The following is a 15,282-nucleotide window of genomic DNA, read 5'->3' as shown; positions in this document are numbered from 1 at the left end:
AACACCACAACAACGCACGGATTAACTCTCGAGATATGACAACATTTTTCTATCAATTACTCCTAAACTGCTTGTCTAAAAAGAGCAAGATCAGCGCTAATATCGACAAGATCTAAAACTTTTGCATTAACCATATAGTCGAATCCGGCACTAAAAAAACCCAAATCCAAATTAATTCGCCGCACGTTAAACGGATTATTGAAACACTAATTTGCCGATGAAAATGACCAAACCCAACTATCCACAAGTGACGCGGCTGGCGGCCGACGCAACACGGAAGTGGGTGGCAGGGCTGCAACGAGGCGGCGAGCTCAAATAGGTGACTGCGACCAGTGGCGGGAGAGAGTGACCCAGCAGGTCGGCGGTGGGCTAGGGTTGGAAGGGGCGGTGGCGTCGGAGCGGTCTAGGTCAGGATCAGGTGGTGACGGATCCCACCCGCCCCTTATCTTTTTTATTTTTTTATTTTTTCTCATCCAACGTTTTAGATTTATTTAGCTCGCTAAGAATTCACTGAGCATTCAAACAAGACGTTAAATAGCAAAACGGAATCGTCTCGACAAGATCTATGTATCCACGGTCTCCGATTATACATCCGAGCAACGTAACAAAAGATCAAAAATTACACTTCTCGTGAGTCCCACTGTCAATTTATTCTGAAGTTTGTGAAGAAAAGAAACGGGTATTACAGCATGTCCATCTCTCTGCCGAATACCAATATACTACTCAGGTAGAGAAAATGCAGTGAAAAAGTTTGAAATAATTGGAGGTCAGAGCAGCTGGACTAAGTTACATGTTAAAGAAACATCGCGGTGGCTCAAGGCCACATGCCGAGTGAGATCGATCAGCGATGTTTGTTTACTCCTGGCCTGAGAAGCCTGGGTGAGAGCGATCAAAGTATCTTCCTTTTGATGTGAGGGAGATCCTCAAACGGATATGGTATTAGCCTGCCGGCCGGCTTAACTAATTCTTTTTTAGCCTTTTGTCTTCTTAAATATATCTGGATTCTAATGTTCGATCAACGTTTGGATTGGACAAATTCATAATTCAAAGCCAATTCCAATTTTCAAGCATATATTAAGAAGTAGTGGAACCCAGGAAAGAAGTGAAAACAGTGATATAGATAAGTAGAAAATAATATTTGGTACAAATACACTCTTGATTGCAGGTTCAGCCTTAGTTAATTATGGTGAAACAAATAAGTCCTTACATTACAAAGATATTCTTCTGGTTTAGCAATATAAGTCCATCACACGCGATTAGACAAAGGATTGATGTGATGAATCTCTGTTGCAAAAGAAAAAAGGGAAAATTAAGGATGTACCGAATATAAGAAATGCTTGCCGAGATCGATTCAAATAAACTCGTATTCCCGTAGAGATAACGAATCATGCATCGATAATCGATCCATTAAAAATGCAGTAACATCCAATGGTAGGGTCTTTATCATGACGTTTGAGGGCCAGATACCAAAAAGCAACCGTAGAGATAACGATCTGTACCCCGGTAAAAGTAAGAAGGTTGTGCATTCCGACAACAGTCCTCACTTCAGATATAAATAAGTGTCAGTTTGAATTAAGTATAGCTAGTATTTTTTTTAACTTTGACTATAAATTATTATTAATAAATTTATTTTGAATGTTTAAACTGCTACGGGTAGATTTGTCTTAAAAACAAACCTATATTACTATAAAAGCGGAGGCAGAGACGGCTTAGTTTTCATCTGGCGACACGACACATAAGTGATGAGGTTAGTGAATGACTCCATACACAAAGATGTTCATCTTTGCAGTTTCTTCTTCCTTCTGAGTGTCCCAAAAAGATCAAGCTGAACTGCACTCAAGAAACAGAAAAAGGGAATGACTTGATGACTGATTTAGAACAAGACTCTTCCCTGCATGATTCCACTTCCAACCTCCCAAGGAAAGGCTTGCCAAGTAATTCCCTGCATGAACTAGCTCGTTTTAGTTTGAATTGGGACTCGGATCAATGCAATGTATGGCTTGATCCCCTCCGGACTTTGTAAGCAATTTGGTGGTTCGCGATTGTGCTGAATTAAGGTTTGAATAAAGTGAGCAAGTGTTGAAGTAAAAAAAAAAAAGTAACTGCTCTCTTCCAATAGTGGACACTGATGTTAGAAGAAGTCTGAGAAATAAAAAAGAAATGATGGCTATAAAAGCAACACATGCAAGAACAAACAATGTTATGACTGTAATGCAAAATCACCTGCCATCCCTAGCAAAATCACAACCTGTCTCAATGATTTTACAACAATGTTATGACTGTAATGGTGCTTCTGGTGGGATTCTCACAGTTTGGAAAGGCCATAAATTCACATGTCATCTTTATTTCCAAAATGACTTTTCACTCTCAGTGGAACTCATCACAGTTACATATGGGGCTAGATGGACCCTAACCAATGTTTATGGCCCTTGTACACGAAACAGGAAACTCATTTTCCTTTAGTGACTAAAAGGAATTGAAATGGCAGATGAAGTTGATTGGCTAATCCTAGAGGATTTCAACCTAATTTGTTCTCCTTCTGACAGAAGCAAGCTAGGGTATTAATGAGATGTTCTTGTTTAATGAAGCTATAAGCAAACAAGGGCTAGCGAATTACTCCTCAAGGGCAAATCCTTTACCTAGTCCAATGGACACGATGAAAGGGTATAAAGTCTCTTCACCAAAGGACATGTCTCTTTGGTAAAGACACTTATTTGCTAATTGATCACTAACTATAATCAAATTCTAATACTCCCCCTTGATCAATTATCCATAATATAAAATTCTTGTTGAAAACTCCTCTAAAACCCTGTGGAAAAAATATGCGAAGAAAATAGTATGTGATATGCCATTAAAAACTCCTTTAAAACCCAATGAAAAAATGTAACGAGAAAATGATATGGCATATATTGGTTATTGTCTTATTGTAAGCTCATATGAGAAACCTAGATAGGAAAACTCATTTGGTGAGTTTGGAGAACAATAATTATGACATATGGATCATATTAAAACCTCTAAAAAATCATCTTGAAAAAATAGGAGGAATAATAGTGATATGCTGTTAAAACTCCTTTAAAATCCAGTGAAAAAATAAGGAGAAAAAGGTACAACATAGAATGATTATTATCTCTTTGTAAACTCATATGAGAAAAATCTTTTAAAAAGAAAAACCCATAAGCGAGTTTAGAGAATAATAGATATGTCTTTGATACCTCCTTTAAAAACTCCGGCGGGAAAATAAGAGATATGATATATGATCTTGTATAGATATTGCCTCATTAAAAACTATATATGAGAAACCGTATAGGAAAAACTTATAAAGGAAAATAGTGCAATATAATATGAATAGGTTATTATTTAGGGATCAACTCCCCCTAAACCTTGTAAATCTCGTAGTCGACGCATACCAACTCTATGACTACATTTTGAAGTTGGTAAAGATTTAGTGAATTAATCAGCAAGATTATTACATGATTTAGTTTACAAGATGTCTATCTCCCCATTACGAGGATGGAACAATTTAGGAGCAATATATTTGGTTATATTGCTCTTTATGTAATCTGTTTGCATTTGAGCAATGCATGCTAAATTATCTTCATAGATAATAGTTGGTGATTCAATAGAATTAATACCACATAATGCATATTTTTTATCATTATGTGAAGTCATACACTTGTATGTGATGTTTCAGAATGATAGGTGAAAATAGCCACTGGAATCTGTTTTGATGACTCTTATGAGATAACTATATTACCATGAAATCAATCTGTGAGCTGATGTTATGGGGATCAATTATATAGCCAAAATCTGGATATTCCACTATGGTTATATATTGATTTTTCTGATAAAAAAATCTACTTCTTTGGTGTCATGAAGATATCTTTGGATATCATCTTTGAATCCCACCTAATGGTGTTGTTGGAGCTGCGCTATTTAAACTAGCAAGTTATCTACAAATACAATATCAGGCATGTTATGATTTGCAAGATACATGAGCGCTTTGATGGCACTAAGATATAGAACTTTAGATTCAATATCTTTTCATTGTTAACATAATATATGAATAGATCTTGATTCATATTTAGGGATTGAATGATCATAAGTGTTTTGATATGATTATCCAATATCATTTGGATATTGGTGGACTGAAGGATAAATATTCCTGAAGGAATATGCTTAAGTTGCAGGCTTAAGCGAAATTTAATTTTAACCAAATCATTCATCTCAAATTTTGTCTTAAGATGATTACATACTTTGTTTGTGTAGTTTAGATATGATATAAAATTCAATTGGGATTTCATTATGAACACATACATGAAATTGTTGGAGTAACCCTTCTGTAGAAGAAATTCATTTAGTCAGTTGTACCATAATCAAATTAACTGCTTGAAGTCATAGAATGTCTCTAAGTTGTACACAATATATATTACGATTTGTATTTACATTCAGAATGCAAAGTCCATTAGAGACTTAGATGTCCGAATCTATCTAATTCATTTAATCTGCCAATGATATTAAACATGAGAACATAATTTTCACACATACCATGAGGTATGTAACATCATATTTGATGTCGGGTCTCTACATGAACCCTTGTACTACTAGCCTCACTATTTCACCCCAATTGCTTCCTTCTATTTGGTCCAGTCCGAGTGCTTGAGGCACCCTATCATGGCTATGGACTTTAGCTTGGATCCAATTGAAGATCTTCTGCAATTTTTTAGGACAAAATATTTATCGATAATTTGTAGTCTTTGGTATTGATTTATTCTATAGAATCAATATAGTTTGAAGAAATATTATCCTATTTAACTCTGTGTATTTTCCAAAATAATAGAGTTGGGGTGTTCTCATGACCCAGCGCCTGAATTTATGTACATATTTGTGATGGATATTTGGATGTTGAAGGTCCATAGGCGTTTGGATAGTGAATATCCATAAGGTGTCTATCAACTTGGTGTTGATTTGCATTTACTGTTGTGGAGGAGGGTTTCTTCTGTTTCCGTGGTAGCTTACAAGAAGCTTTATCCTTTATGATCGTATTTCTCTCCCTCTTATTTTGATATGGGAGTTGAGTGGTTTTGTTTAGTATCTCCACTCTTTCCGGCACATTTCTATTAGGAATATAGGATTTGTGACACCTTTATGATAAGTAAACGCATCTGGCAGATTATTTGCATTATATTGTAAATATAAGATGCTCTGAATAATGGTGCAGATCTCTGGTATGTGGATATAATGACAGAATATGAACGTGTATGATGTTCTCAAATGTTATGAGCATACATTTAATGAATATGTCCTATTTGAGAGACTCGAGGTATTATATGATTGATGGATAATTATACCTTATATGGATCCCTAATGTCGTTTGATGTATGATGTACAGTGGTGATACTGGTACGTACAGAACGTAACCGATTCGCAGATGGGAAATACTTGACTGATGCCAAATTTTCACGTATTAACTGCAACGGAGGGAGCCGTATGATTGCAGTTGAATGAATTTGGTTTAATGATGCGGTGTGTAAAGCCGCATGTCACCAACAAGATATTAGTAAATTACAATTCTATGGTTGGTCATGCAAATAAATTGATTCTCTCGATGGGGTATTCAGCTAGACTATTATGAATGTGTATATAGTGTACTTAATGCATTAATGCCTAAAGCCAAATAATAATTGAATGCACGTTAAGGAATAACATTATTCATGTGAATAGATTTGATCATGCGTCTAGGATAATTTGCTCTAATTTTAATTATGTGAGCAATGAGTTTGACATAATTATGGTGCCTTATGTATAAGGACACATGTGAGATTATTTTGTAGATGCGTATCAATCAGCATTGTAGAGTAACTAGATGATCCATAATATTACTGAATAGAGCCACATATATATTCTTAAAGGTGTTCAAGAAATTGGTTGACGTATTTTGAATTTTAAGGTAAGAGTGCCTTAAAATTAAATTTTTTGTGGAAATACTATGACCAATAGAATTTTTAATAACTTTTTTTTATCATATCTAAGGTATAGTGACCAAGATAATCACGACAAGTCTTGATTTGATCAAGATAGAAAAATTATTTTGTACGTAATATGTGGTACAAGATTTGATATATGTATAGTAAAATCCAGATGGTATTTTGGGAAGATTGTCATATCCGTTATTTTGATTAAGAGGAGAAATTCCTCTTTGTTTTCATCACGAGTTTCGATATAAAAACTATTCTGGCGGATATCTCTATAACTTAGTGAGGTAGGTTGAATCGAGATACAATAGAGCATCAACAATTATGACTTGTACACACATAGGGAGAGTAGTTATGGTATGACCAAAGCCAATAATCAATACATCATGTCTAGTGATTATCAAAATATTTTCTTATCTCTTAGTAAGAGTTTAAAAATATTTTGGTTTCTCTAAGTATAGAATTTGTAGTATAGCTGTTCACAAGGTATATTTCCTCTATCGAATTGACTCCCATAGAAATCTATATATAGAATTGAAGAATTTGATATGAAATTATTTATCATATATATAAAATACATATAAACTTTATGTAATATCATAGTGTTGATACAATATTGTATTACAATATTTAATGGGATGGAGATAACATTGTATCTAAGGAATTAGGAGACTACTTAAGATCTCCAAACATGTCGTGCGAAGCAAATTTGACAAACATGTTTTTTATGCTCATGGGATCTTCTGGTTGCAGAAGAGTCTAGTTGTTACTTGGTTCTTGTAGAACTTGTATGAACAATTAACCTCCTTGGTGGAGTCAGTTTTAAGATTGAAGTGTGTTTCAAATCTTTACCCTTGAGGGAGTCGGTTATGTCCCACAAATCATAAATACATATCAACTAAATGTCTCATGTTGCGAAATTTCTTAGTGGAGTGCTCGTAGCATCCACACTTGCGATAAACAATAGATTTGTTAAGTTTGGGTCTAGAAATATCTTTTTCCTGATCCGGTGTATAGGGCTTCTGCTTTTTGTTGTGTTTGCATTTACAATTAAAGTTCTTTGGATGGCGTCTAAAAGATTCATCGAACTTGTTGTTATTCTGGACATTAGCATGTACTTCAGGTAAAGTAGCAGCACCGATTGGACGCTGATGATTCCTTAGAAGGAATTCGCCATGTTATTCGGCTTGAAGTAATACATGTATTGAGTCAGAATAAACTTGGTATTCTCTTGCACGGTAATATTGCTGTAACATCATGTAGGAAGCATAGAAGATAAAGCTTTCCTTATTCTTCCGTATATGTAGGTTCTTTTTTGCAAAAACATAATTTTGAGAAGAGCTTATGAACATTATGATTGTAATCTCCAGCGGATTTGAAATCCAGTAGTCGGAGATGTGTCTATTCATGAATTGCATCAGGTAGAATGACTGTCTTTTGTTGTTCATATCTTATTTTAAAACTAGCCATAGAGTGCTTGGATTCTATTCCATCAGATACTCAGATTTGAGATCCGAATAGATATGGTGTCTTATGATGTATAAAGCTTCATATTTAACTTGATCTGTTAGTGGTAGATCTCCCTCTTGAGAAGGTTGGAATATCGCTACTATTCCGCAGGATGCAAGACTAACCTCGATGTCAATAACCCATATTGAATAATTGTGACCATTAAGCATGAGTCCATGTTGTATCCAATATGGATTTGATCATAGATTTGATTAAGTTATTGTTGGTAAATTAAAAATCATCATGGTAATATTGTAAAAATAATGTAAAATTTTATAAAGTCAAGTTGAGACTTGAATTACATAGTGTAGACCTCAAATTATGTAGCTAACACATTAAAGATAGTCGCCAAATATGATGTAGATCTTGCAGTAGTAGGAGACATAATCTGACATCTATCAGTAGATGTCTATATTCCTATTATCTTATGTTATGCTCAATAGAATATTTAGAAGAACACTTTGAACGTAATCATTAAATCAAGATGATAAAATATAGACCTCACAATAATGGTGAATAATCTACAAATATATAGTAGATATATTGGCTAGCTACTCTTACTTTCTTGCACAAGGGGATAAGCTGGAAATGGTTAATTCATGTTTATCCTCACTAGCAACGATAGATAGCTGGACATCAAACATATGTGAACCAACCAATCGATGGAACTTGGAGTAATATACTAATGTGGAAGAAATTAATGATGCTTGCATGATGGATGGATAGATGGTGATACATCTTAAGTAACTTAGCTGTCAGGGTTTGATTGACGTATTACTGATTGATTATGTCACCTCTTCTTGCTCAAGTAACCTTACATTATCATTCCAAACTAATCGTACAACCTCTAATTCTAAATAATAAGTCCATTTAGATTTGTTCTAAGTCAAATATATTTTTTACTTTCACCATCAATAGCTTAAAAAATTATATAGATTGCCAACATAAGATTGAAATTACTACAAATTCATCATAAAAAATATTTTCATAATACATAACATATTTTGTTTGGAATAATATATTTATATAGATGTTATTAATCAGAGCATCGATATCCTAATAGATTTATATTTAAGATCAGAGTAAGTAATTCGTAGTCAAACCTTGCAATTGAGTAGCACTATCAGCTGCAAATTAATTAATGAGAAAAGGAAGAATAATACTAACCAATGCTAAGTAATAGATGCCTCCTCCTCATACAATTAATCATATTCCAATCAATCATGTCCACAAGCCAACCCAAGGCAAGAAAACCAGAAAGAGGAGCAACTGCAAGCCCGTCCTATCCTTATTCGCCACCGCGAGACAAGACAGACAATCGCTGCGCCACGCCACGCCACGCCCCGCCCCGCCCCCTACCCCAATCCAATCCTTATTCGCCGGCCGATCGCCTCTCTGTCTCCACGCACACGCAATCGATCATGAGCTGCTTGTCGCAGCAGCATGAACCAGGGGACGCCCGGGGGCAGGCAGCGGCCCTGGACCTGCTGGACGAGCACTGGTTCTTCAGCAACACCCTCGTCAAGAACAACAACGGCAAGGGCGGGAGTAAGCCGCCGCTGCCCAGGTCGTCGTCCACCTCCATCAGCCAAGGCCGGATGAGCAAGGGTCAACAGGGAGGAGGAGGTAAGGAGGGACCGGGCTCGGGGTGCCGGAGGCTCCTGCGGACGCCGTCGCTCCCGTCGCCTCGCGTCGGGATGATGGAGATGCCCAAGGATGACGATGACGACCTGGTGGAACAAGATCATAATCAACAAGGGGAGGTGGACGACGACGACCTCAACTGGAGCTCCATTTACGAGGGCGTCCTGCGCACCAGGATCGCCCAGGGGGGCGTCCGGTCGGAGCTGCACCGGGCGCCGTCCATGCCCGTCCCGTCGTCAGCGATGGACCACGACGACGGCCGCCACCAGGAGTCGGCCACCAAGTCCAGGCCGAGCATGTCCAGGCTCAGGCACTCGTACAGCACGCTGGAGAGGCACTGCCGTTCGGCCACGCCCACTAAGGTACGCTACCAAGCCATGGCCGTTTGTAGCAGTCAAGCTCAGGCGCTGTCGATCTTGAATGATCAAATGCTGTCAGCTGGGAATTTAACTGATTCATTGCAGACTGAGCGAACGCCGAGGACGTCCGGCGGCAGTGAAGGGCGAGAGCCGCGGCGCGAGGTCCAATCCTTGAGGGCCAATGAGCAGGCCGTGGTCGTCCGGTCCAAGAGCGCGTTCCAGGACAGCAAATGGAAGAGCTCGAGCGACCTGGAGTGGATCGAGGTGCAGGGGTTCAAGGACCTGGGCTTCGTCTTCGACAAGGAGGAGCTCAGGGGGAACCTGACCGACGTGCTCCCGGGCCTCCGCGGCGAGGCCAACAAGACCAAGAGCCCCCGCAGAAGCAGCGTGGACAAAGGCATCGTGCGGCGGCCGTACCTGTCGGAGGCGTGGCAGCACGTGCAGCGGTCGGCGCCCCCGGCGTTGATAAGGGTGCAGTCCGCGGCGGAGATGAAGGACCAGCTCCGGATGTGGGCGCAGGCCGTCGCGTGCAACGTCCGACAAGAGCGTTAAGATGCCCCCGCCCTACACCACAAATCCAAAGCAAAATTATACTACTTCAATTTTGTTACCTTGGACTTGTCTTTCTTCAAATTTCACAAGGATACATACTTGGGTAGCTGTGCAGTGCGGTTGTTCCTTTTGATCAATTCCTCAACAACATCGTATTCTTTTGCTCCACGACGTCATTAATTTATTTCATTTTTTTACGCATACCTAACCTGGCTGTCTCGTCCATGTGCACCGCCATCTGGCTGCCACCAGGCAAGTCCAAAAACAATGTTTGGAATCTGGCCAGTAACATGCCATGCCATGCATATGCATTATCAGGTCAGCAGGTCAGCAGGTCAGATGACCATCAACTCGGCACTGATTGCGCCCGACTTGTTTTATTTTTCAGCCATCGCAGAACCACAGGGAGGAATCAATCGACGGCTCAGATCGGCCCAAGCACATTCATATCTTGTAACCATTGTCTGAACCTGGCCCATACATCCAATCTACGCATTCTGATGTGCTCTGGCAGAGCTGGCATATATATTAGCGCGACTTACAAGTTGAGTTATAAACACAACTATTGGAAGCTGAGGATAATGTACAACAAACTACACAATTCCAATATGGATAGTAAATAATTTGCTGCGCAAGTTCAATCAGTGTCTGCCACCAGTCAAGTGGCATCACCTATGGGCTCATCTGGTGCACGATGCAGCTGCACACACGCTCCTTACCAGATTTTTTAGATAATGGAAAGAGTTCCGGCTTTTTGCATCCTCCGATGCATACAGCCTGCGCTTCATGGCCTCCGATGCATCCACTCCTTACCAGATGGTGAGCTCAGCTGACACAAAAAAGATGCAGCATCCAGTGACGCAAAATATACTATACAAAGCTGGCATGGTTAACCATCTGGTACCATAAACAAGCTATGAGTGTTTCGCCCTTCCACAGGAAACACGGCTATATTTCCTACAGCTAATGGTTCCGGAAGGGGGAGGGGGGGGGGGGGTACTACTACTGCTATAGATAGATACTCTGCCTTTCAGCAGTAACATCACCTAGCAAAAATGTTACCATCATCAGCGGGCCTTTTTAAGATTACACCTTGAAGAAGATATGAAGCCTTGTTTCGGGCCTGCATGAAACAACATGTTCTAGCATAAGGTGAAGAAAAGGAAGCATAAACTCACAGCAAGCACATTTTGTACCTTTGGAGCATAGAATCTCCAGTCTGTGCATCCAATTTGCGTCGAGCAGTTCCGCAGATAATTACGCCATGAATCAACAATCACAGTCTTATCTCTAAATGCGTCACTTGAGAAGAGTAAGTTGTCCATCAAAACAAGATATACATAAAGCCTGAAAAAGTCGCATTCTTTCTCCTTCACATTGATGGACACGATTAACTTCAAGATCTTTTCAACGTTTGCCACCTAAATATGCAGCGCAAACAGTCATTGCACTAACCAAAAGGCTATACATATCGACAACAAAAGCTCATGCTTACCTTAAGACCAAAGCTAATCTTGAGCAGCTGAAGTGCCAGCTGACTCCTTAGGAACTTGCTGCGGTTACTGGTCCCAGCAATGCAGTCAACAACCCTTAAACAATTAAGGTCCATAGTGACCCTGCGATATTACGAAATTGACTTTACAAAGGCACGCATCATAAAGAGAAAACCACGTGAAAGATTCCAGGCAATTTCTTCAACAAAACATCAGAATTTGATACTGTATATGCAACTTCATCATGCCCAGGATGTAATAGAGAAGCTTAGATCCTAAATCCTAAATTCAGGCATACTGAGCTAACGAAATTCATCTGTGGTACAAATTGCAGATAAGCAATAACTCCTAGTCAGTCTCTAACTTATTTATTTAACTACTCCAGCGCTTCCTGAGTTGGAAAAGGATATACGATGAACAGTAAATTAGTCGCAAATTTATAGCAGGCAATCAGGAACCTCTGAAAATTTTACCTCTGTGCGATTGATTCAGCCACCATCACACAACTACTTTCCCACTCACTCGTATTGAAGTATAAGACAAGTGAATTCAGGCAGTCTCCCAAAATAAGCAGCAGCCCTTCAAGTCCACGGTCCAAAAAGAGGGAAATCACAATAACAAGGAGTTCTTCTGCCTCAGAAGGTGAGAAGATAGAGCGCACTTTTCTGAACATTAAACAAGTGGAAGGTTAAAACGGAATAAACTCGGTAAACAAATTCAAATCATGGTTAACATCACAATATTTATCATATTTTGCAGATTAAATTAGCACGAAAATGCCAATTGTCATTGCAAAAACGTAACATTATCACAGTTATGAATAATAGTACAATACAGCCACATCGCAAGTTTGGAACAAAGAAGAAAGAATCATGAAATGTCACTAGATTAGTACAACTGGGACAGTCCTAGCATGTTATCATGAAACAATAGCAACAGATTCCGCCCCAGGCAGAGATTAATATCATTTTAGGGAGGGCATCATAATGTCAGACAAAAATATAGACATCTTCTATCAATGCAAGTATCAGGCTGGACATTCTATTGCAGGCAGAACTTGATAACACAAAACACCAAAAAGAGTATGCTTTGAATTTCATAAGTAAATATTGAATTAAAGCAAACCTCCTTATGTTAATATTATATTGGTGTCTATCAGTTAAGGTTTTACAGGTGAACAGCAAGCAGAACTATTTGGTAACAATATTCACTGTAGCAAAATTTTGGTACCTGATTTTGCAGCAAGCAGATACAAGTCTTAACCATGCAATGATGTTTTGAGGTGGACCATCATCCGAACTATCTGGCAATGAATAACCATAAGCTTAATTCCGAATTTGCAAGCTACTGGGATGTAGTTAACAAATTGAGATGAATATTTCAGAGTGTTCACCATTCTAAGGCTAGTAACTCAAAATGAGTGCATAGCACATAAGCGACAACTAATTGATAACAGAATAAAAACCTGTACGGAACCAACCTGCAGCCACACTTTCAGAGGTTGAAGCTTTAGTGCCAGGAGTATCAAATAGATATCCGTAGCGCTGTATAGCACACTTCAGAACAGAGTAGTTTGGAAAATACCCAAGTTCGACCACCAGTTTATCAGCCTGCAATCAATAAAGGAATTATATGTTGAAGTTTCAAAGGGAGAGACAAAAATACACACTTTATGATTCTGTTACCTCGTCTAGGGAAAGAACACTATCCCAAAAGTAGGTTGCAGAATGTTGTAACTTCTTATTGGATGAATACAGCACTGACAGGTGGTGGTAATAAGCATACAATATAATAAGGGAACCGATTATGATATGAACAAAACGAATAGAAACTAATTCTTACGCTTGGTTAGTGTCCACGATGCAATAGAGTCTTCAACAGAACCATATATATGAACCAACTTCAGAAGCCATCCATCCATCAGCATGCCTTCAAGGAACCCCTCTCCTACGAAAATAACATGGGAAAGATGCTGAAATTATCTGCAGGCGACAGGACCAAAATCTGGAACAAGAGATAAAGAGAGACAAAAGGCAGCAGATCGTACCTTGTGCAATCTCTAGATCAAAGCCCAACTGCTCATTCGCACAGAATGATTGCAGAAGTTGACAATTTTCAACTCCTGTATCGCTAAGAATTGAGGGGGGTTTCTGTAAGTATAATTTAGCAGTCAAAAAACAAAAAGGAAAACTATCTGGGGCTCCCAAGATAAACTGGATAAAGGTAGGGTCATTTGACCTGGCAGCCAAAAACCCTTTGACCCCATGGGGGGACATCATCTCTAGCATCCATCTCTTTCGCCTGCAAGCCCAAGAAGAAATAAAAACAGAAACTTGCCCAAAAAAAAAGGAAATGAAGAAGATGTGATCTGACAATTACCTGTTCCTCACAATCCTCAACAAATTTGCATAACTTAATCTCCTCCTCCCTGACTTGCTTGTCTTCGTCATCTGAACTATAACCTTTGGGGACGTGCTTAGACTTACCAGCCTTAACTTTGAGATCATCTTTACCAGTCTCTAAGTAATCGAGTAAAAGATCGTCGAGGCCGATAACCTTCTTCCTGCAAATAAATTGACCTCAGTAGGCTTGCTAAATCGCAGAAGTGGCCACACTACCTAACATCGATAGACGCCACTGCACACCTTGGGGGCAAACTTTTGCATTGCCCCCTACACGCCACAAGGGCGTCAAGCCATCAAATCCTACTAATCCGAAAAAAAATACTGCATTTGGCACAACATGTTTCAGAGTAATAGTTTGATTAAGGGCTGTTGTATCTAATCTGGGTGGTGCTGCCCGTTCGATAGATCCATAATGACCTACAGAGCCATTTCACAGCCTCCACTAAAACCCTAACACACGTGCGCACAAAATCGCAGCAACCAGCTAGCGAATTCACCACTCGAACCCCACCAACGCCGAGAACCCAAAAGCCCCGAAAAGCACGGTACCTAACCGAACGTTGTCGTCCGCATGTCTCCGCCCAAATCCCCCCATGGCACATCGGGGCGGACAAAAAAAAACGGAGTCGAAGAGAGGCGGAGGTACCTCTTGGCGGGGCGGGGGCGCGGGGCGGGAAGGAGGGGGTCCTCCTCCTTCTCGAAGTCGAGGGGCTCGTCCATCACCATCGCATCGCTGGTGGGGCGGGAGGTTTGGCTGCGCTCGGGGAGATAGTAGAGTATATTATTGCCTTTGCCTCGCCGCGCCGCTCCGTTAGAGGAATCTGAGGAAATTGACCGATCACTAGAGGAGGGATTATTTAATTATTTATCATTTTTAAATAAAAAAATTAATTCCGACCTTTTACAACATCCAATGCATACTGCCTCTAATTATTAGAGAGTCTCATTCTAAACGATTTAAACGACCAGATAGAAAACAAAAAAATTTATGCATCCTCCGATACGAAGAGACTCTTATTTATTATTATATAGTTTCATTATAAGACTTATCCACTTATTCTGTAATTAAGCCGTCATCTATAGCAATCTCTAGAACCTCCAAAACGTGAGAGACTTCAAAAAGTCTTCCCTTTGATCATTCCTCCGTAGCAATCTCTATAACCGTAACAAATAGGTCTCCTAAAAATTGCTTGTAAAAAAGATATATTAGGAATATGATTGAATATTATATTATTTCGGCATAGCCATATTGATCAAAAGATGGTCGCTACCCCAACTAGCATCTTGTTCTTAGTTCTCGCTCCCTTTTTTCTTAGCCAACTACTCATAATGTGACCCGTACTACTAG

General features: G+C 39.4%; 2 protein-coding genes across 3 annotated transcripts; one reads left to right on the top strand and one right to left on the bottom strand.

The window, feature by feature from the left end:
* Positions 1 to 8,689: 8,689 nt before the first annotated feature.
* Positions 8,690 to 10,207, top strand: LOC133891913 (uncharacterized). The gene is made up of 2 exons (XM_062332626.1): positions 8,690 to 9,487; positions 9,590 to 10,207. The coding sequence occupies exons 1-2, from the start codon at positions 8,705 to 8,707 to the stop codon at positions 10,034 to 10,036; spliced, it is 1,230 nt and encodes a 409-aa protein (XP_062188610.1). The 5' UTR covers positions 8,690 to 8,704; the 3' UTR covers positions 10,037 to 10,207.
* A 423-nt stretch (positions 10,208 to 10,630) lies between these two features.
* LOC133891899 (uncharacterized) lies at positions 10,631 to 14,753 on the bottom strand. 2 transcript variants are annotated; one of them, XM_062332606.1, is made up of 12 exons: positions 14,581 to 14,753; positions 13,909 to 14,092; positions 13,768 to 13,830; positions 13,577 to 13,679; positions 13,372 to 13,476; positions 13,215 to 13,288; positions 13,010 to 13,139; positions 12,760 to 12,832; positions 12,003 to 12,194; positions 11,532 to 11,652; positions 11,233 to 11,457; positions 10,631 to 11,159 (listed from the first exon to the last, which is right to left on the bottom strand). In XM_062332606.1, exons 1-12 carry the CDS (start codon positions 14,658 to 14,660, stop codon positions 11,079 to 11,081), a joined length of 1,431 nt encoding a protein of 476 aa, XP_062188590.1. In that variant the 5' UTR covers positions 14,661 to 14,753; the 3' UTR covers positions 10,631 to 11,078. The 2 variants fall into 2 exon arrangements, with proteins under 2 accessions (XP_062188590.1, XP_062188598.1); XM_062332614.1 differs by having other exon boundaries at positions 14,484 to 14,591.
* Positions 14,754 to 15,282: the final 529 nt, after the last annotated feature.

Source organism: Phragmites australis, chromosome 2 (genome assembly GCF_958298935.1).
Source record: "Phragmites australis chromosome 2, lpPhrAust1.1, whole genome shotgun sequence".
In the NCBI taxonomy this organism is placed as follows: Eukaryota; Viridiplantae; Streptophyta; class Magnoliopsida; order Poales; family Poaceae; genus Phragmites; species Phragmites australis.
This window is presented reverse-complemented; position numbering and strand designations above follow the sequence as displayed.